At 35.4% G+C, this 21802-nt stretch overlaps 2 protein-coding genes across 2 annotated transcripts; one reads left to right on the forward strand and one right to left on the reverse strand.

The window, feature by feature from the left end:
* Positions 1-12614: 12614 nt before the first annotated feature.
* On the reverse strand, positions 12615-18340 carry LOC103335538 (delta(14)-sterol reductase-like). The gene is made up of 13 exons (XM_089053750.1): positions 18055-18340; positions 17848-17965; positions 17651-17721; positions 16922-16984; positions 16319-16404; positions 15654-15701; positions 15372-15492; positions 15189-15235; positions 14172-14253; positions 13825-13901; positions 13609-13727; positions 13045-13120; positions 12615-12959 (listed from the first exon to the last, which is right to left on the reverse strand). The coding sequence occupies exons 1-13, from the start codon at positions 18100-18102 to the stop codon at positions 12809-12811; spliced, it is 1107 nt and encodes a 368-aa protein (XP_088909876.1). The 5' UTR covers positions 18103-18340; the 3' UTR covers positions 12615-12808.
* A 2337-nt stretch (positions 18341-20677) lies between these two features.
* On the forward strand, positions 20678-21698 carry LOC103335539 (Mitochondrial transcription termination factor family protein). The gene is given in 2 exon segments (XM_008238554.3): positions 20678-20747; positions 20750-21698. Coding segments are annotated over 2 exon segments (864 nt in total). The 5' UTR covers positions 20678-20692; the 3' UTR covers positions 21559-21698.
* The last annotated feature ends 104 nt before the right edge of the window (positions 21699-21802 follow it).

The raw sequence follows: 21802 nt of genomic DNA on the forward strand, positions 1-21802 counted from the left end.
ATAGTGTATTTGCCGTGGAATTAATCCAAAGGATCTTATTAAAAAGTTGTTTACAGTCACTCCTATTTTTTATCTTGAGAACAATACATATTGCATGTCTTAAACAAGTTTTTTTTTTCTTTAAATACAAGCGAATATTCTACTTTAATCTAATCTAAACTACAGGAAGAATGATTCAAACTCGGGCACTCTAGCCAACTTGACTAAGTCCCATGTCTACAACTACAATCAATTTTTGGATATGTCATAGTTTTAAATCCTATATTTCTTAGGTTGCAGAAAATGGTCATCAAGACAAAAAGTGTGAAATATATGTCATTTGCTCTCTCTCTCTTGCTAACTTTTGCAATGAAATTATCTACCTGATCTATGCACTCATTAAATTTTAGGGCTGGTCTAATATAGACAATTTCTATTGAGTGCTAGGTATAAATTTTAAAAAACACAATCCTATTTTTCCACCCACCAATATTCCTAAAATACCCTTTTAATTATTACCTCATTTCCTCTCTCCTTTATTCTCTCTGCTCATGTATTCTCTCTCTCTAATGCCCACACACATCTCTCTCTCTCTCTCTCTCTCTCTCTCTCTCTCTCTCTCATTATATCTTATTTTCCACGAAATTTGAAATTTGAAAACAAATAATAGTAAGTAATACAACCGATAAAAGAAGCAACTTCACATCACGAAATTTGATGACAATGGCTGGTCACTGACCAAAACTTGGTTCACTCCCAATTTCTAAATATACCGAACCTCTTTACCCACCTTCCAAACTTTCTGGTCCATTGTTCATCAGTTTTCATATTTTTAATTTGTTTAAGAAAAAAATCAGAGTCTAAGAAATACTCATCTCCCAATGCTTTAAGTAATCGTAAAGATCTTAGAAATTCTGTTCAAATAGGATTTCCTTACCTTTTCGCCAAAAATCATTCTCTTCAACATCCATTCTCTTGTTGTTTTCTTCTTCATAAACAATTTGATTGAATGAATAGAAAAGAGAAGAAAATTATTTGAGAATTGAGTTCAGATGAAAAGTCATAAGAGGAATCATGAGCAAGAGTCATAGCTTTCAAATGATAGGGTTACGTGAGAGCAGAAGTCTGTCTTTTTTTTTTTCCTCTTTCTTTTTCCTTAAGTCCTTTTAAGTCATTTTACAATGAGGTTAAATTTGTCTTTAACAGTTTAAACATAAGGTGGGTGGGAAAATATGACAGGTGGGTGAAAATAACAACACTTTTTCTATTTCCTAGGCATCAATTCATTAACTTTGAAATCTATGTATAAAACCCAAATTCAAACTAAAATTCCCCGTAAGATATAAAAGGTCATAATACTCTTCCGTTTGCCACCAGAGTTCAGATAAGTCAACATGATGATTTTCAAGCATGTCATTAAGTCTCTTATTTCTAATTAATACTTCCTCATTTATAGCATATCAATGACTCAGTTTTTTTTTTAGGGCATTCCCTTTGATACCTAAAATTTCGACCAACAAAAAAATCCTTAAATTTCCGACCAATTTTGAAAATCCCTCAAATTTTGTTATAATAAAATATAATAGGTAAATTAGTATCAACAATATAATGTACCTAATATAATATGTACCTATAAATGTGTTGGCTTTAATATACCTACAATTAGATACTGTTTGCCTCCTAACTTGTAAGGAGATACTCTTCTTTCCTGTGAATCACAATTTGACACATATGCAAAAATAATTCATCAAAAACACAAAAATAAAAACTTATGCATATATGTCACACATGTCACACTGCTATTGACAAGAATGTAGGAGTTCCTACTTTTACATGTTAAGAAGGGAAGTATTTTCCCCTACAATATACCCATAATAGGTAAATTACAAGTTATATTATTGCATAATAGAACATTATTAGGTAAATTATATCCAAAATGCGTTTATAAAAGTTAGGTATATTATTTGAATAATAAGTAAATTCATACTAGGTACACTATTATATTTATAAAACAATAATATAATAGATAATTAATCACGTATACTTTATAAATAAATATATATATTTTTATATTAAATAAACCGATTAGGTATGTTAAATATGAATTTATTGTTAAATTTTAAAAAGTTTCCAAATTAATTCTTACATCCATTCAAAATGCAATAATGGCTTAGTTGGGGGTATTTTAAGATTAAAAAAGTACAATAATCCTTCAATGGTCCTATGTCCCAAAAATACATCATTACAAAACTTTTCACAAATATTATGCCTAGCACTATGTTGGGTTCTCTATCTTGTGTTAAAAAAGAGAGATGTTAATGTTTCCAAAAGGATATGAATCAACTCATTCACTCTAAAAAGAGAGACTTTAATGTATGGTAATGTTTTGTATCTTACATTTTCCTCAATAATTTAATATCGCTTCGTCTTTTAAAAGAAAAAAAAAACTACAAAGGAAAAAAGGAAAGAACACAACCTTGCATGCACACCATCATATGCGCAAATGTGTGTCCCTTCATATGTTAACAAAAAGGGAAGAAAACTGATTTGCACGTATGGTAAGTGTTTATACCTTCATATGCTCTTTGCACATCTAAGCTATCAGTCGCTAAGAGCATAGTTAAAGGAAGAGAAGTACCAAGAAATTGAGAAACATAGGAAATTCTTTTTCGCGCTGGGCAAGGCTATAGGTCAATCAACAAGGAATTTTTTGTGTGAGCTTCACATATGACCTCCTGGAGTCCAACTTTGAGGTCTTGGGGGGCTCTGGTCCTTTCTTGGGGTATCGCGTGTCCTTCTCCTTTGACTGCGAGGTCCTCTACCCTATTTCAGCCGAAACCTAAACAAGTATTGAAAGAAAAAGAAAAACCTCAAGAGAGTTCAAATACTTACATTACAAAGAAAACATGATTCATGAAACTAGAGATTAAAATGGGGCAGAGGACCCGCGCCATCCCACCCACATCATTGCGTTAGACAGGGAATCTGGGTTCCTCACCAGCCCGCTGGAAAGAGACTCGTCAACTCCACCCACCACTAGTTTTTGGTTTCGCCCTTTTTATTTTTTATCTCCTTACCTTCTATTGTGACTCAACCACAAAGTGACATGTGTCCTCTCTTTTTTAATTGTCAAAACAGTGTTTTTTTTTCCTGGTCACTTTTACTGAGCCCCCTAGCTTTACCAAAACAAAACAAAAACAAAATTCCCATTGTTTTGTTTTCACTTTGATTTTTCTCAACAATTTTTGTAAAAAAATTATTTTTAGATTGGACAATACTAAATAAGGAATTATAATACTTCATGAATTATAATAAGGAACCTAAAATAGTTACATCACTAATTTTCCGTTATGGGACTTGTAGGTAATTGTATACCGTGTTTTAACGTTTCTACAACTAAAAAGTTTGATTGAGGAAGGAAATTTTTTTTTTAATGGTTGAGAAAAATCAAAGTGAAAAAAAAAAAAAACAATATCGGTGGAGAGAAAGATAAACTACGATTGAAGAATAACTAGTTGATACACAAATATATTCGCAACATAAAAAAAAGGGAAGTGATTAAGGTCCTACATTTAAACTAAACAAAAAATTTAGAAATTATCAACAACAAAAAAAACATATTTACAGATGGAACCTACAAGAAATCCTGAACTCTCGGGAAGTGGTTCAATAAAAGACACGAGTGAAAACAACATTCTCGCAAAGTGCCTTTTCAGCTTGTCAGTTCTGAGGATACCATCTTGGTTGCAAGCCTTAATCTTGGGATTGGTAAATTTTCTATGTTCTTGTGAATTCGAACCGGTTGAAAATAAAGTCAAACTCTTTGGTAAATTAATTTAATGGGAATTTCGAAGGATTGGAAGTGAAGTTAAACTCTACCTGTTGGAGGAGGATGCAGAAATCGAGCTACAATATCTCAAGGTCCCCCAAGAAGTAATTATCCACAACTCATGGCCAAAAGAAAATAATATCTGCAACTTCGTATTAGATTCTTCTTTTGGTGGGTGGTGGTGTGAGATTCAGACTGCGGTTGTTCTGACATGATGGTCCATAATGATTATTAGAACGTTCTTAACGTTCGCGTTTCGCAGCTAACGCGAATGATTAGAACATTCGCGTCAACGCTAATGATTAAACGCGAATACAAAAATAATGCGACATAATATAACTTGGTTATTACCTATAATATTATTCTGTACCTTTTTTTTTTGTTTTTTTTTTTCCTTCCCTTTTTTGAGATAAAGGCAATCACAAAGAAGGTTAGCCACAAGAGCTTATACAAATACACATAATCATAAAGGATTACTACAAATATTGAAGTACAGTAACCACAAAGAATTACTCCAAATACGACCACACAAGGATCTGAAGTAGATCTAACCAATCAAACAAAATAATCAAGTACATCCAACAAACTAGACAAAATGGCCACACACAAAAAAAAGCAACCAAAGGGGAAGCAAGAGAATGGGGGGAGTAGAGAGAGGGGAAGGGAGGGAAGCCACCCATCCCCAAAAGTGGGTGGCGGCTGAGGATGCTTTTGCTAGAGTTTTTTTTCGCTCAAGGGTTTTCTTTTCAACTCGTGATTAATAATATGCAATTGCATAATTTGCATTGACTAATCTATACTAGTCTTTGCATAATATGTATTGTGGAATTCTTTTAATGTGTACAATTCTCATGGCACTTTGGTAGTCCCTGTGTGAAAATTCTTTCCCTCTTCCTAACTTTGGCAAAAAGAGAAGTGTACAATAATCCAAATCTTTTTTTTTTTTTTTGGTTCTACCAGTCATACTATTTCAAGTCATGAGCAGGACTTCTCCTATTTTTCTTAGCTAGTACCATAAATTTGTTTTATCTTAATATGGACATAAACAACTAATGATTATAAAGCATCATTATGAATTTCTCTACGTGCAATTTCTCTTTACGTACAATCCAACTTTCATTAACCCATGCATTATGAGTCTCATATATATTCAAAGTTAAAAATCAATCATTTAAAATTCCTAATAATCACGTCATCATGAGTCTCATATGCAACTTTTACAAGAAAAACATGCAAAATGACTTTTTGGAATGTTAATAACGGTTATATATATATATATATATATATATTTCAGTCACTATCATGCGGCCCTATAATATAATATCTAATGACTGGATTTTGACAAAAAATAAAATCTCACAATTAGTTTATAATGAAATTGTTGGCGAGATCTTAATTCTATTAGGAGATTTATTTCATGTTCTATCAAGATTTTATTTCTTGGGAGATTTTGGAAAAGGCCAAAGGTCAAGGAAATAGTTTAACAGAAGCCAAAATATTTTATATTTGGACAAGAATGGCCTTATGTAGTTTCGGATTGCCTAAAGAATCCTTTTGCTTTTGCTAGCCATATGGAACCAAAATAAATGTTGCTTCTTGCTAGTCATATGGAGCCAAATAGTTTGGCGACTATTCTTCTCTTCTTCGGAGCTGCAAGCTATATACATTAGTTCACCGACTCCATTCTTGAGAAAGGCTAGGGATGAGAAGAGATCTTTCTTCTACCGACTCTATTCTTTCTGCTGAAGAGATATCTTTCTTCTCTGCACACACTTTCTCCTATACAACTTTACACTTCACATGACTTCACATGGCTTTATGAAAACACACAAAAGGTTTCACATGTACAATAAACGGACAAGGCACTTGGTTGCATGGCTTGTTTGATGGCACTTCTTTGCATGGCTTAGCTGATGGTAGAGTGGCTTTTGTGCTAGTAGAGATTCCTTCACATGCTGTCTTTTGGCTTTTTAGTTGAGGGGACCTGCATGTCTTTAGTTCTAAAGATGAAAAGTTTTTGTGTCTTTTTAATTTTGTTTGTGGTCTTTTAAAAAAGCTAAAATTTTCTTTGGCTAAAAACGAATTTTCTCTAATTTCTTTCTTTTTTGTACAATTTTGTGTAATTAGGAGTTTATTTGTTTCCTTGTATAATCATACTAGGGTTTACACACTTGTATTATAAATACCACCTTTTGGAGAATGAAAATATATCAAAAAATATTAACCTCATATTGTTTGACTTGGCATCAGAGTTGACTTTCTAGTGACCTGTGTGTTGTGCCCACCCGTGTTCTAGCCCCATTTTTTTTTTACATGTGTTGTGTGCGCCCTCTTGGGTTTGGGTATTGTGTTGTAATGTTCATTTCTCTACTGTGTTCGTGTCGTTCCTGTCTTCATGCATCTTGCCGTATTTGTGCCTTTGCAGTGTTCCGTTGTGTACTCTAACGTGATCAATTGAGTTTCTGCTACAATCATGGATGATGACTCTATTGTTGGTGTTATCGCTCACATACGCAAATTAGTGTGCTTCTGACTCTATTCCAGATATTGACTCCCATACTTGAATAATTGACATGGGTGTTTCTGATCATATGACTTGTGATGCTAATTTTTTTGTTAAATTGTCTAGTAACACCCATGACCCGTACATAACTAGTGTTAATGGCTTGCCCTCTCCAATTACTGGGGAGGGCACAATCTCTCTTACTCATACTCTGCCCTTGTCTAGTGCATTACTAATTCCCACTATCCATTGCAACTTGTTATCTTTGGTCGATTACTTAATACACTTAATGTTTCTACTACTTTCTATCCTACACATTGCTCTTTTAGGATCTCAAGACTTACGAGACGATTGACATGGTAAATGGAAGAGGGGTTATATTATTTTATATTGCATTTATGATCGTGTCATATTCAAAGTTGTAGTGTCAAAGACAAACAACAAATTTGGTTATGGCATCGTCACTTAGGACACCTATTGTTTGGCTACCTTAAGCGTTTGTTTCCATCTTTATTCTGCACTTGTGATGAGTCCAGTTTTAAGTGTGAGACATGTATTTTGGCCAAGAGTCATCGCACTATGTGTCCTTTGAGTGCTAAAGCTGAGAGCCTTTTGATTTAGTGCATTCTAATGTGTGGGGTCCGGCTCGCGTTACTTCAAATATATTTATTTGGTTTGTCATATTTATTGATGATTGTACCCCACTCACTTTTTCTTGCTGAAAAATAAACATGATGTTACTTCCATCCTTCCAAAGTTTTGTACTATGGTGTCTACTCAGTTTTAGGTTCGGATCAAAGTATTGGACTGATAACTGAGAAGAATATGTGAATAATACTTTGGTGTATTTCTTTCGTGCTCAAGGTATTATTCAGCAAATGACAACCCTTTTTTCTCCTCAACAAAATGGTGTGTCTGAAAGAAAGAACTGTCAATTGCTTAAAGTTACCCGCTCACTCATATTGGATATGTCTATTCCCCATCATCTTTAGGGGCATGCTATTCTGTCTACTGCCTATTTGATTAATCATACTCTTAGTCGGGTTCTTGATTTCAAGACTTTGCATGATGTGGTTGGTGACCATGTTTCCCCTATCTCCATCTCCAAGTTGCCCCCAAAAGTTTTTTGGTGTGTTACCTATGTTCATGTCTACTTTCATCAACGAAGTAAACTTGATCTTTGTGCTCTGCGCTCTGTCTTTACTAGTTACTCTTCTACTCAAAAGAGTTATAAGTGCATACACCTACCCAGAAGGTGTATGTTACTTTAGACGTGACTTACCTTGAAGAATTGTCATATTATGTTTCTCCCTCTTCTCAAATTCAGGGGGAAAATGGGAGTGAATTGGAGAGTCTTGGATTGGAGAATTCTTGGACTTGAACTGCAAAATGATGTATTTGAATATGTTACTATCGGAAGAAAGCGACGATCGCCTGGAAAGCCACCGATCGCCACATCCTGGGTGAAGATGGTTTTCTTTGTGTTGACATTTGGAACTTGATCAATTGAGTCCGAAATCGCTCTCTATGAAGAAACGACCGGTCAGACTATGCGGAAATTATGACAATGACTCTTGTGACCCGTATGCAACTAAGTTCAATGCAATACCCCTCTTTACAGACTGCCCCAATTTACTCATGATAGTGAATCAAGTGAAGCAATTTCTGATGATCTATCTGTGTCAACTTATCAGTTACCCCCACAAATCACTCATGGAAAACCTAAAGTACAATATTCTCCTGATATACATGCCAAGTCTAAATATCATATTAGCCATTATGTGTCAACTTATTGTGTATCTAAGTCATATGCATCATATTTGTTAATTATCTAGTGTATATGTGTCAACTAAGATGCAGGATGCTCTTTCCGACCATAAATGGATGGATACCATGAATGTTGAAATGGAAGCTTTGAACAAAAATGAAACTTGGGATTTAGTCCCTTTACCAAAAGTGAAGAAAGCTGTTAGGTGCAGATGAGTGTTTACTTTGAAGCATAAGCCAGATGGTTCCATTGACTGTTACAAGGCTAGATTGGTAACAAAGGGTTATACTCAGACATATGAAGTGGATTACTTAGAGATCTTTGCTCCATTAGCAAAGCTCAATGATGTGCGTATACTTTTATCCCTGGCTGCTAATTGTAACTTGCCCTTGTTGTAGTTTGATGTCAGAAATGCATTCCTACATGGTGACCTCAAGGAAGAAATATACATGGATCTTCCTTCTGGTATTCATGTGACCTCCAAGAAGGATGTTGTGTGTAAACTACAGAAATCCTTATATAGATTAAAGTATTCTCCAAAAGCATAGTTTGGGAGGTTTGCTGCATATATGAAGAAATTTGGGTATTTACAGAATAATTCATACTATACTTTATTTCTAAAGCGTCATAAAGGTAAATTGACAACTTTAATTATTTATGTTGATGATATGATTGTAACGGGAGATGATCATGCAGATGTGAAAAATCTTCAAAAGTATCGGGCTTCTGAGTTTGAGATGAAGTCATTAGGTGACTTAAATTACTTTCTTAGGATTAAAGTTGCTAGATCTAAGCATGGTATATTTCTACCCCAAAAGAAGTATGTTTTGGATTTATTTGCAGAGACTGTAATGTTGAATTGTAAACCAATTAATACCCCTAGTGAACAAAATCATAAGTTAGAGTTATATCATGATCAAGTCCTTACTGATAAAGAGCGTTATCAACGACTTGTGGGGAAATTGATTTATTTAGCTCATACATGTCATGTTATTACATATGCAGTGAGTGTAGTGAGTCAATTTATGCATTTTCCTAGTGAAGATCATGTAGGTGTTGTGATATGTATTCTAAGGTATCTGAAATTAACTCCTGGCAAAGGGTTAATGTTTTCCAAGTATGGTCATACATATGTGGAAGGGTATACAGATGCAGATTGGGCTGGTTCAATCACTGATAAAAGTTCTACCTGAGGGTATTTCACATTTGTTGGTAGTAATCTTGTTACTTAGAATAGTTAAAAGCAAAAGCATTGTCTCGATCTAGTGCCGAAGTCGAGTATCGTGGGATGGCTCAAGGTGAGTTTGAGTTACTATAGTTAAGGAGATTGTTGGGAGATCTTGGATTTGAACACTAGAATCCATGGTTTGTATTGTGATAATAAAGCTGAAATTCTGATTGCTCATAATCCTGTGCAGCATGATTGTACAAAGTATGTGGAGGTTGATCGGCATTTTATTAAAGAGAAGTTGGATGCTGAGATTATTTATTTTCCGTACATATCATCTAAGTATCAACTAGCAAATGCTCTGTGAGGGGGATTGTTGGCGAGATCCTAATTCTATTTGGATATTTATTTCCTATTCTATTATGATTTTATTTCTTTCTCTTTTGTACAAATCTTGTGTAATTAGGAGTTTATTTGTTTCCTTGTATTATCCTACTAGGGTTTACACAATTGTATTATAAATACCTCCTTTTGGAAGAATGAAAATATTCTACCCCATATTGTTTGACTGAAATTATCTAAGAATTGGATTGTTTAGTTATAAGAATACACTAAGATATAAACTTATTGTTTTTTTTTTCATTGGAGTTAAGAAATTATGTGAATGTCTTTTTAATTTGATGTGACGTGGTTAAGGTTTTTGAAGAAAATGATTTCTAAGATGATTGCTTTTTTTTTTTTTTATAGAAAAAGATGTTCATTCATAATAACAAGAACATACATTACGACATGAAACAATGGCCTCATTAAAACCTTCCTAGGAAAATCTAGATGAGGAAAGAGTATTACACATGCCAAGGACTAACAAGAGAGTCCAAATTAGGTAACGCTAAACTGCTTACAAGACAACCCCAACAAAGAAAAGACCCAATAACACCAACAAGCCAGAGGAAGGAAAAGCCCCAGAAAACACACCCAATCTTCTTCAAACTATCAAAGCAAACCTTCCTATGATAATCATAGTCCATAAGGCAGTCAAAGTTGCATCGATACTAGGAAAGAAGGACACAGAGGAAGACCATGCAGCAAGAAGACAAATTGGCTTGGGCCACTTAACTTGAAACAAAAATCAAGCCTCAATGCATTTGCAGGATGCCAAGCTGACAAACGCTTTGCAGAAAAACCTAAGGGAGGCCTCCAGGAGACCCCATTTGACCAATCTCCATAGGCATAATAGCACAACAGTGGATGAAACCAACAAAGAGATCAATGACATCAGAGGACCCAATTACCACACCAGCGCGTTTGCGTGGAGTAAGGACTAGTCAACTGCCAAATGAGCGTTTGATCTCATCGATAATGTCATTGGGGATAATAGCTGGAGAAGACATGTAGCGGCGCCAACTCCGAGAAGGAATAGACCAAAAACCTAGAATCCACCACCCAATATGTAGAGAAAGAAAGGGATGGAACCGGCGACATTGACAACGCCGAGGAACGATATGGGTGCAAAGAGGTGGTTGCAAAGGCGAGGGTGCAAACAACAAAAGGGCACTGTTGTCGAGAGAGCGAAAAACAAAAGGGCAAGAACGCGACGCTAACAAGCGGATAGGAGGCGCAAGCGCTAAAGAGGACGACTGAGGAAAAGGGCGAGGTCTGGTGAGAGAATGACTATGCACAATGAAACCTTAACTCTATCTGGTCTCTCCTGGCTAACGAGAGAGCAACCCCGGATAGGTAAACTTTTATTATAAATTCATTTGATTTCTAAGATGATTGTTGTGAGTTTAAAGATATAATATGATGCCCTCAGTTTTGTTTTATCTCTTCTTTATCATTTATTATCTATTGTTCGTATTGTGATGTATTTTAAGGTTCCCAAGAAAACAAATGATTTCTAATGTGTCTCCTTTCCATCTTCCTAAAGATTTAGAGGTAAAGTTTTTTGTGTGTGAAAATGTGGCAATATGTGAGTGGGGAATTGGTGCACCACGTAGGGGATTGGTGCACCACTTGTGCACGCCGTCTTGATTGCAGCAGCCTAATTTGGTGCACCTTTCTCACTCTTCAATTTGTCACAATTGCGTTTAGCTGCCTGCCTCTCTCTCATCCGTCTGACTCAAACATCAATGAGTTTTGTACTGTACCACCAACCAAGCAGGCTAGACAAGTCCACATGTACCTCTGTCGGTGAAGAACTATATTATTACATAAATTATCAGCATAAAAACCAAAACAACTTATAAAAAAATTGTATTGAATTTGATGCTGAATAGCACTTGTGTAAAAGATGCTTTCACGTCTGTCTTTCTTAAAATGAGTGTACTCTGTGTGTATCTGTGCCTCGACCTCGTTATTTTGGTGCTATTGCATAGTGCGTGTGACCGCTAGAAAACTTTATTGAACGTTTGCTGATTTTGGGGTGCGATGGGTGGGTCCGTCTATCTCTGAAATCAACTCCGTTTGGGTCCGTCTATCTCTGAAATCATAAGAAAGTTCACTTTGTTTGGATCCGTTTATTCTCCAAAATCATAAGAAAGTCTATGCAAATACAAATAATAAAAACCAAAATGCTTGTTCGGTTTCGTCTATCTTCAAAATCATAAGACAGTTCTTGCAAATACAAATAATAAAAACCATCTATGAAATCATAGGAAAATCCATGAAAATACAAATAATAAGAACCAAAACATTCATTTAGGTCTATCTATCTTCGAAATCATAAGAAAGTTGGTGCAAATACAAACAATAAGAACCAAAACACTCAAGAAGTTAAACAAGGAAACATGCCAAAGATGCTAAGAGGATATATTAAATAATGTAAGCCGAAGAGGGAAAATTGTTGGAGACAATAGAATTTCAATCTTAAAGCTCTATTGTTGGAATGCATGTGCTCCACATCATTCAATAATACTACTTCGCTCATTACTAATTGGTTTTGGGTGAGAAGCGGGACTTCTACATGTTAAAACCATATTCTATATGTTAAAACCATAAGGTGTTAGGAGCTGGACAACCGCACAAGCCTTCTAGAAAAATGGGGCCTCTTATAAAACGTATTAGGTGTATGATTGATGCTTTTTGGGCTTTATCTTGAAACTTTTTAAGCCTTTTTTTTTTTCTTCATATAATGGGCTTCTTTTATTTAAACTAACCAACTTAGCACTTATACATGCAATCTTTTACAAAAGGAGCTAAATGTTGAACATAAAAGGCCTCACTTTTTATTTCTGCTTAGGGTCTCCAAAATCAATGAACCAGCCTTGAATAGTACCCGTCCACGTGTTTAGCTCAAAGTTCCACCACATAGAATATGAGCTTATTGTGAGTATAGTATATCACCTTACCTATCACAAGAACCATGAGCTATATAACAAGAACCATAATATTTACAAATTAAATGTGCAGGCATTTTGTCAAAAGATACACAATTTTTTTTTTCCCTGAAATAACTCAACAGTCGGGAATAAAGTGCATTTTAGAGTACAAACAAGAAAGCGTGAGGTCCACTGCAACTATACTTGATGATGCATTTACAAAAGTCCAGAATCTGGTAGCTTACTAAGCATAAGGCAATATTCTCCATGGGACAAGCCTGCGGTATTCTGCCCAGATTTCTTTGTACTTCTCTGCACAACGAGCTTCATCTCTTCTTTCTCTCCATATGAGCAGAATGAGAAGATAAATTGGATAGAAGTATGGAACTAGGGAACTGCAAAACGAGCAACTTTTAAAAATGGAAAATCTATTTTTCTACGAAAACTATTTCAACATTTGTAAAGGAATAGGGAAAGTACCTTATTCCACAGGGTAAACTAAAAGACAGTGCAAGTAACAAGTCCCCAAGGTAATTACAGTGCCTTGCGATTCCCCTTCACCAAAATAATCAGAGTATGAGAAAATGTTTGTGATGAAGCATGATGGAAAATCTACTTTGCTTGTGAGTAGCATTGTCAATGTAAGCAACAGAAAGGCCGGGATTATAGTTAGTTTTATGAAATAATATGAAATATAATGCATGTAGCTTCCCCATAGAGAGAGAGAGAGAGAGTGAATGAATAGTCAATACATCATCTATTTCATTTTTCAATTACTTGGACCTTTTGTGAAGTTTAGATTTCATCAACCGCCAGTCTAGTTAGGTGTTCCTCCTACCAGACCAGATTGTATCTGAGCCCAATTAAATGGGTTACTTGGTTCACCTCATAGCTTGAACATTGTTGGGTGATTGATTCAATTACCAGTAGTGCTTAATTGAAAGATCAAGTCATTTCACTTGACCTGTTGTGCTTAATCGACAATAATGATGAGCAGAAGAAAAGAACAAGATGATATAGAAGGTGGTTGATGTAAATCTTATCAATAACCAGAAGCAAGCAACTTTCCTCCGATGACCCTTGCAGGCCTACCCCATATAGGTGCTTTAGGATTCTTCTTAAAGACATGATTTTGCTTGTTGGCTCCTCTGAATACCATGTACCTGACCAGTATGGATTTTAAAAGTTCAATGTTAGCACACAAAGAGAAATTAGGTTATAATGGTCCGAATGCCAACTACAAGTTGATGGAAAGTTTACCCGATCAGAAAAGTCAAACAATTTGCTACAACAGCGGCTGTTCTTAACTCCACCTTGTTACTCAGAAGCCACCATCCCTTTAACAAAGGAAATAACAAGGCAGAAATTTAGAACAATGAAGAACACAATGGCTAAGGGTTTCAATGTTGCTTTAAATCACTCTTCTGTTTCACAGAATCTATAACAAATATGTTTTATCTTTTACAGTTCTACGGGCCAGTCTGAGTTCTCAAATAGAAGTGTATGGAAACACACCAAATCAACTATTACAGTGTGATCGTATGGGTGGGGAAAGTAGGAAAGAAAAAACCAGTTGAGTTATTTAAGCTGTAGTTTAGGTGACATGCCTGGATGCTAAAAGTGAAAGGAATCCACACTAGATCTCCAAATACAAGCATGAAACCCAGTCTCTCTGCAATTATGTCCCATCTGTAAAAGGCAAACCATGTAAAAATAAATCAAATATGCAAAGATAAATGTAACAACCCAAATTGGCATGTTATTCAATCATCACAAAGACAGTGAAGAGAATGCGTGAAGAAAGATAGCAGACCAAACTTATTGAATTCTTTCCTCAATATCCAAAATCACAAATGAAAATGGATATACGACTAGAAGACACAGGAAAAAATAAAATAAAGGCCAAAAGTCACTTTTGGTCCTTGTAGTTTACTTCAACCACTTTTGACAGTTTCAATTCCGTCAATTTTGCCATTGTAGTTTCGTATTTGTAGCAATTCAAGGACATGTTAGTATTCTTGTCAATTTCTTTAACGATGCAAGGGGCAATTTCGTCAACCCAAAACCCTTTAGCGTAAAGGCTTGTATGAAATTCTCCCCATTTCATATTACGGCTTGAAATTCAACCATTAATCCCAATTTTTGAAGAACCCTAAACCCAAATGACCAATTTCAAGCCCTAATATAAAATTAGGGGGGTTTCAGATCAGCTTTTGTGCTCAAGGATTTTGGGTTGACGAAATTGCCCCTTGCACCGTCAAAGAAATTGACATGAATACTAACTTGTCCTTGAATTGCTTGAAATATGAAACTACAAGGTCAAAATTGACGGAATTGAAACTACAAGGTCAAAAGTGGTTGAAGTGTCAAACTACAGGGACCAAAAGTGACTTTTGGCCTAAAATAAATGGCTATAGCAATGAATAAAAATGACTAAAGATAAAATCAGAATCGTGTGTTCAGCATATTTCAGAAAAATGTGTGTGGCAGATTCTGTCTGGGGAGGGAATGAGAACCCTAGGATATACAGGTGCGAAAAGATTCTTGAGAATGTAAAAGCAAAGAGTGACATGGGATAAAACTAAGTTGAATGATTCAGCTAGACGTCATGGTAATGCACTTACGTGGAGGTCATGTACTCCTCATTAAAAAAGTAGTCCAGGATGTATAACTGGAAAAAAGGAAAAGGAAAGAACTTTCAGCAATCACTCACAAGAAGTAAACTAAAGAGTATATATTATATATAGACAATTTTGATAGACATAGAGAAACAAATATTATACACATATAAAATGAGGTCAGATTACCACACAGAACAACTGGAAGAGGATCATTGATTGACTCAAGGTGCCATCTTGGATACTTCTCACTAGAACCGAAAGGTTGATAAAAAGCCAGCCCATCATTCCAGCTCTAACAAAGAAAAATCTATAGAAGAGAATATCATCTTTATAAGCTTCATATAAAGATAATACAAGAAAGATAAAATAAGGTTTGAAATTAAAAGTAATTACTACTAATTCTATTGGTGTATGTTAGAGTGGCTATATGGAAAGCATGCCACAAATATTGAAGACTGGATTACATACTTGAGGTCGATGCCCATAAACTGAGGATTAAGCTGTATCCCAAACCACCTATTAAACAAATTAAGAGTGTCCATATTAATATAACTGTAAGATGCATTCGACAAGGAATTGAAGCAAATACAGAAACTGAAAACTTCATTTTTAACACAATAAAGGATACAAGTAGTCAATCATTGCATGTTATGAATCGGTGAAGACAAAAATCATCAAGACATTAACTTATTTATGTTCGTTTTCTAAACCACAACATAAATTATGACTTTTCAATCTTTAATATTTGGTAATTATTTTCACCAGTTGAAAGAGTATTCCAAAAAGATGTTTTTGAATCAAAACCTGTTTGAAACCCGGGAGGTTTTCGATTGTCTTAACATGCAGATGGCACAGAGTTAGGATAGGTTGGTAACTCAAGGTTTAAAAGTATCAGTCCTAAAATCCCTCTATAACATCTGTTCCTACCGTTTTTTTTCTTTCTACCATTTGTCTAATTGAAAAAATGCAAATGTTACAAGGCAGGTAAAGAAAAGTGTGGGCAGGGCACTATATATATGCTCATCTGAATTTATATCAAAAAAATTTAACTATTCACTATATCATATACAAATATAAACCATTTCACCAAATGGAGATGGCTCGGAATAAGTTAGACAAGTTGTTTAAACTACCAGTCATGTAGAAGGTTCCCTGTCACATGAGGCTTTAGGGAAGAACCTCGGTTGCTCGACTTGCAGCCAGCAGCGTAAAGTACCAGTGTTAACATTGATGAAAAAAGAAACAATTATATATCAATTTTGAAAAAAGAAGACAACTTAATAACGATGATCCAATACTCATTGACAGAAGATGGAATATATGGTCTCGTAAGGTTAATCCATTATTATGAAAAACTATTTGGAAGCTGGTATTTTTGTATCCCTATATATTTGCAAGGCAGAATGATTGAATCATTTTCCCCATTATATTAGTTTCATACGGAAGTTTTGGCTTTTCTTTGGTAATTTCAGAGTGAATTGTTTAAATTATTGTGAGGTTGTGGAGGTGCCCATATGGAGGCTCTTCCACATGAGACCAAACCAAAACACTGAGAAACTCAACTTTTAAGTCACAAAATTGTCAGTCTGATTTGAAAACAGAAAAGAAAAGAGAGTTTCATCTTAAACAAGGATGCCAGCACAAGGTTTGTTCATGTACTTCACCAACCACAACACCAATGTCTATTTCAAATGCTACAACTGAAACATGGACTACTAAATGTCAATTGCTTACTGACTTACCAGAACACTAAACAGAAAAGTTGTTGATAACAGCTCAAATCCTCTGTCTGATATTGCCTGAAAACATTCTTTTGATGTTAATATTATTCAATTTTTGGAGCACACAAACACAATAAACTGATGGCAACATTTTAACACTATAATCTCCATTAATTTATTTATACAACTTTAGGACGGAGAGAGAGATAGAGATATGTATCCCTGAGGAACAGCTAAACTACATATTATGATGTATCAATCTGGTTCTGTTGCATGGAGCTGGACCGACATTCAGGAAAGTGAAATAACCCCTCTCATGGAAAAAAAAGGAGAATGATATATAGCTGGTGGATTGGAAGTTTTAGAGATAGGATGCACTCAGATGCATATGGAACAGCCTTCATCTTTCCAGTATGCCTTTTTCAAATTGGTGCTAAACGCTGGATATGAAAAGTGAAAGCATTCAAATTTTGTCTTTCCAAGGAAAACCATCAATCCTATTTTGGGTAACTAAAGTGATTTTTCTGTATGACAGTTGACACTTATTCAAATTTTAACCCAAAATGTAGATACAATTATATCATCTCCAATTTCCACAGCATGATCAATTGCATGTGATATTATATAAGATGTAAATGAAAACTGGAAGCTGGCTATTAGCACTCTCAAGAACCATCAACCCAAATATAATCACTACAAGGAAATTAATAATCCAATAAACACAATGAAGTTATGACCACATACAGTAAGTGATACGAAATCCATCTTAGCACCAAACCCAAGAAGCCCAATCAGCAACAGAAGTGATAGCAGACCTTACAAGGACAATAAAAAAAAAAGATTTTAGCCAAAAATACACCACTCTCTAAACCACAGCTACTCAAGCAATTAAACAAACAGTTAGTGTGTGCAAGTATGAATGCAATTAAAAAGAAGCAAACCATTGCAGCGATAATGAAGACGAGAGCCATCTGGTAAGGTGGCTCCGGGAACAACTTTGCCGGGCAGTATAGATCCGGCAATGGCCAAGTAGGCAAAGAACAATGCGAGTATAACAACCTGAATATTTAGGATCAATTAATTGATTAACTACAACAAAATTGGGGATGAAAGAAAAGGTGGTGATGGGTTTAGAGAAGCATACTTACAGAGTTGCATGAGGGAATTAGGAGGTGGAGAAGATGACCCAGATCCATAGTTGCAGAGAATAAGAGCTACACAGGTAGGCACTTGCTATACTCTGCTTCTTTCTTTCTTATATGACGCGACTGTTTGACAGCAATGATTCTCCCGCCTCAGTTCTTCCCATTTTTAAATGCTTGGTTTCGCACTTCGGCTTTTTTATTTAGTTAGGATGATAAATTGTTATTTTTTAGTTTTCTCCAATATCTTACAATTTTTTTGAAAGAAAAACAAATAAATGAATCAGTTCATCAACTCAAATTTAGAGGCACAGTTTTAGTGCACAAAATTATATTTGGTAGTCAAACGTTAGAAAAGTTTGATCAAATTGAAACTACAGTAACCTTAGTGCTAAATTACTAGGACAAAAATGATTTTTTACCAAATTTATTATTAAATAATGCACTTTTTATTTTTATTTTTTTTTAATTTAAGAAAAGCTATTATGTATCATATATTAGGTTAATACAAAGATGAAAGCATAGTAACCATGCAAGGTTCTAGATACATGGAAACACACCAGCAACATCAAGTGCACAAGGTGTATCTCCACTAAAAACCATATGAGGCCAAAGAAATTTCGGCATAAAAGCCACAATACTGACAAGCCAGACATGAACCGTATCAATACAGCGAAAACTTTTAAACACACAAATAAGTACAAGTAGAGATTAGACTACATACAAACACCTAACTCATAAAAGAGTTTATGCAATTATTACAACTCAAGAAACTGTAAACACACAAGTGAGTAAAGGCCGCTCAGCCACCTCTTTTGTCTCCAAATTCACCAATGAAACCACCAGCACACTGCTACTTAGTCGTAACTAAAGATTCCAAGGATAACAAAACCTCAAAAGCCGCCAACGAAATCACCGGCGCAGCCAAGCGAAAAAATCAGCCAAATAACCCGTAAACAACCCCAAGAGAAGAGGATAGGGTGGGGAGGAGGGAGAAAAGGAAGGGTGGAGAGGGTAGGGGAGGGGAGGAGAGGGGTGGGGTGGGGTTGTGGCAACTGGAGCTAAGTTCTGAGGATTTTTTTTAGAGAGAGTTCTTTAGGATTTTTTAAGGAAAATTTTGTGTTCCAATTGTTTGATGAGAAATTATTGTCTTCTAATTGTTTTGTCAAACAAAAGGTACCTAGAAAAAAAAAACGAATTAGTTTGATTGAACAAATTATACTTTACAATTTTCAAAAATTTCATCAAATCTTCTAAACCATTGCTAAAAAGGCTTTAGAACTATTATTCGTGAGTGTGGCTATTTCGACCCCGATATTCTATTTTTCCACATATCTTATTCCCACTCACCATGTAAATTTGAAAAAATACAATCCTATCATTCCACCCACCATTCTTCTTAAAATACCCCTTAATTATTAATGCAAGAAAATTTTCTTTGATAAATAAAAAATAAAAAATAAACTATGATTTCCTTACCTTTTCACTGGAATTGTTCTTTTCAACATCCATTCTCTTGTTTCTTCTTCATAAACAATTTGATTGAATGAAGAGGAGAGAGAAGAATTTTTTTTTGATAATTGAGTTCTAAGCACTCCAAAGTCATAAGAGCAACTGAGGAGTTTCTTTCTTCTTCTTTATTTTTTTTCTTTTCTTTTTGTCAAACGGTAGAATAGGTGGGTTACGTAAATTGAGGTTTTTTTTCCTAAGTCCTTAAAAGTCAATTTACTAAAAAATAAATTTATCTTTAAAATTTAAATTTTAAAGATAAAATATATGGATATTGGACATGGTGAAAATAACAGAACTCTTATTTACCATTTTGCGCTAGGAGCATTGTCCTATTGTTTTGATACGAGCACTAGGTGCATTAAATAGTATTTTATTTCTATTAATTTTATGTCACAAGTCAAACAAATTTTGACTTCTTAGAAAGCCAAACTCAGTAATCTATTTTCCTTATTTATTTATTTATTTATTTGGGTCAAAATACTAATTTCCATTTTAATACAATACAAAAGTGATGTACATTTCCTAACATTTTCGGTTGCTTTAAAATTTATTTTCTAATTTAACTTTTCAATTTTTAAAATGATGATTTGGTTGATTCTTAGGGTTAGTTTGGCATTGTTGTGCTGTGAAAATTATCGATGTTAGATTTGCTATGAGAGAAATTATCTGTGAGAGAAAGTAGTTTGACATTTGGTCAACTTTTTGTTAAAAATGTTGTTGTTACTAATTCCCGCATAATCAAAAAATGATCCTTGCATAATCAATATTAAACATATCGCATCTTCGAAACTGATTTCCGCATAATCAGAAAATGAAAGCACCTTATTAACTGTTTTTCCTTATAGTTTTCTCTCACAACAAATTTTAACAATGAGTTATTTTCTCATAATTTATCAAACGTGTTGGAATTCCCAACATTTAAAAAAAATTACTTATCATCCCAAATAAGCAATGCCAACGAAAATATTTTTTAACATAATTAAATAGTTCAATAACTTGACAAAATATTGGAAATTCAATTATGGGCCGAGTCCCATTGGTTTCAAGATTTATCATATGTCATATATCCATCCATCCCCTTATCCACATAACACAACTGCCTCTCTCTCTCTCTCTAAAACAGTTGCTTACAATGCTTCGCACGCTCTGCCTCATCCCAACTCCCTCCTCCTCCTCCTCCTCTCTCTCACCACCTCAAATCCCCATCCTCCTTCACACTTCATCAAGTTCCGTACATCCTACCGCGAAAACCTCCGCTATCTCAAAACGCTGCGTATCATCTCCCCTCAAACCAACCCCAAAAAGCTCCCCCTCCCCGACGCCACAGACCAAATCCTCTCCACCGTAAATTTCCTCAAGTCCAAGGGCTTTTCGGAACCCGACTTCCCTAGGCTCGCCTTCCTCTCCCCCAAGCTCTTCTCCCCAACCCTCGACCCCACCGACATCGCCCCAGTCTTCGACTTCCTCGCCGCCGAGCTCCCCGCCGACCCCTCGTCCTCCTGCGGCCTCATTCTCCGCTGCCCGGACCTCCTCTTCTCCGACGTCGAGTTCTGCCTCCGCCCCACGCTGCATTATCTCAAACAGTTGGGGCTAGAGAAGCTCGGGGCTCCGACGAATTTGAATGCACATTTGTTGAACACGAGGGTGGAGAAGCTCAAGAGGAAGATGAAGTTCCTGAGGAGTTTGACACTTTCGTACGAGGAGGCAGCGAATGTGTGTGTGAGGCTCCCTGCGATTTTCGGGTACAGCGTGGAGGATAACTTGCGGCCCAAGTATGAGTACTTGGTGAAGGAGATGGGGAGGAGTGTGGATGAGTTGAAGAAGTTTCCTCAGTATTTTGGGTTTAGTTTGGAGAAGAGAATAGTGCCGAGGCATTTGCATTTGAAGGAGAGGAATGTTGAGATTCCGTTGAACAGGATGTTGCTGTGGAGTGACCAAAAGTTCTATGCCAAGTGGACTCAAACAATCAAAATGTTAGGAGACCACACCACCGTATAAATGTGATCTCCCTAGCATAATGTATCTAAAAAGGTGCAAAAGAGTCCACCTTGCACTCACGTTAGATTAATTTAGTTGAATTTAGATTATCGTTTGTATAAAATAAATAACAAATACAAAAAACAAAAAATTTGAGTTTTTTTCTTCTCTTAAAATTTTTATGAGAGAGAATTCGAACTTCAGAAGTGAGGAGAAACACCAACGGACAAATAACTAATAGTTGCAATAAGGTTAGATTTGAAAA

The sequence above is a fragment of the Prunus mume genome, linkage group LG6, assembly GCF_029339155.1.
Source record: "Prunus mume cultivar Tortuosa linkage group LG6, ASM2933915v1, whole genome shotgun sequence".
Classification (NCBI taxonomy): Eukaryota; Viridiplantae; Streptophyta; class Magnoliopsida; order Rosales; family Rosaceae; genus Prunus; species Prunus mume.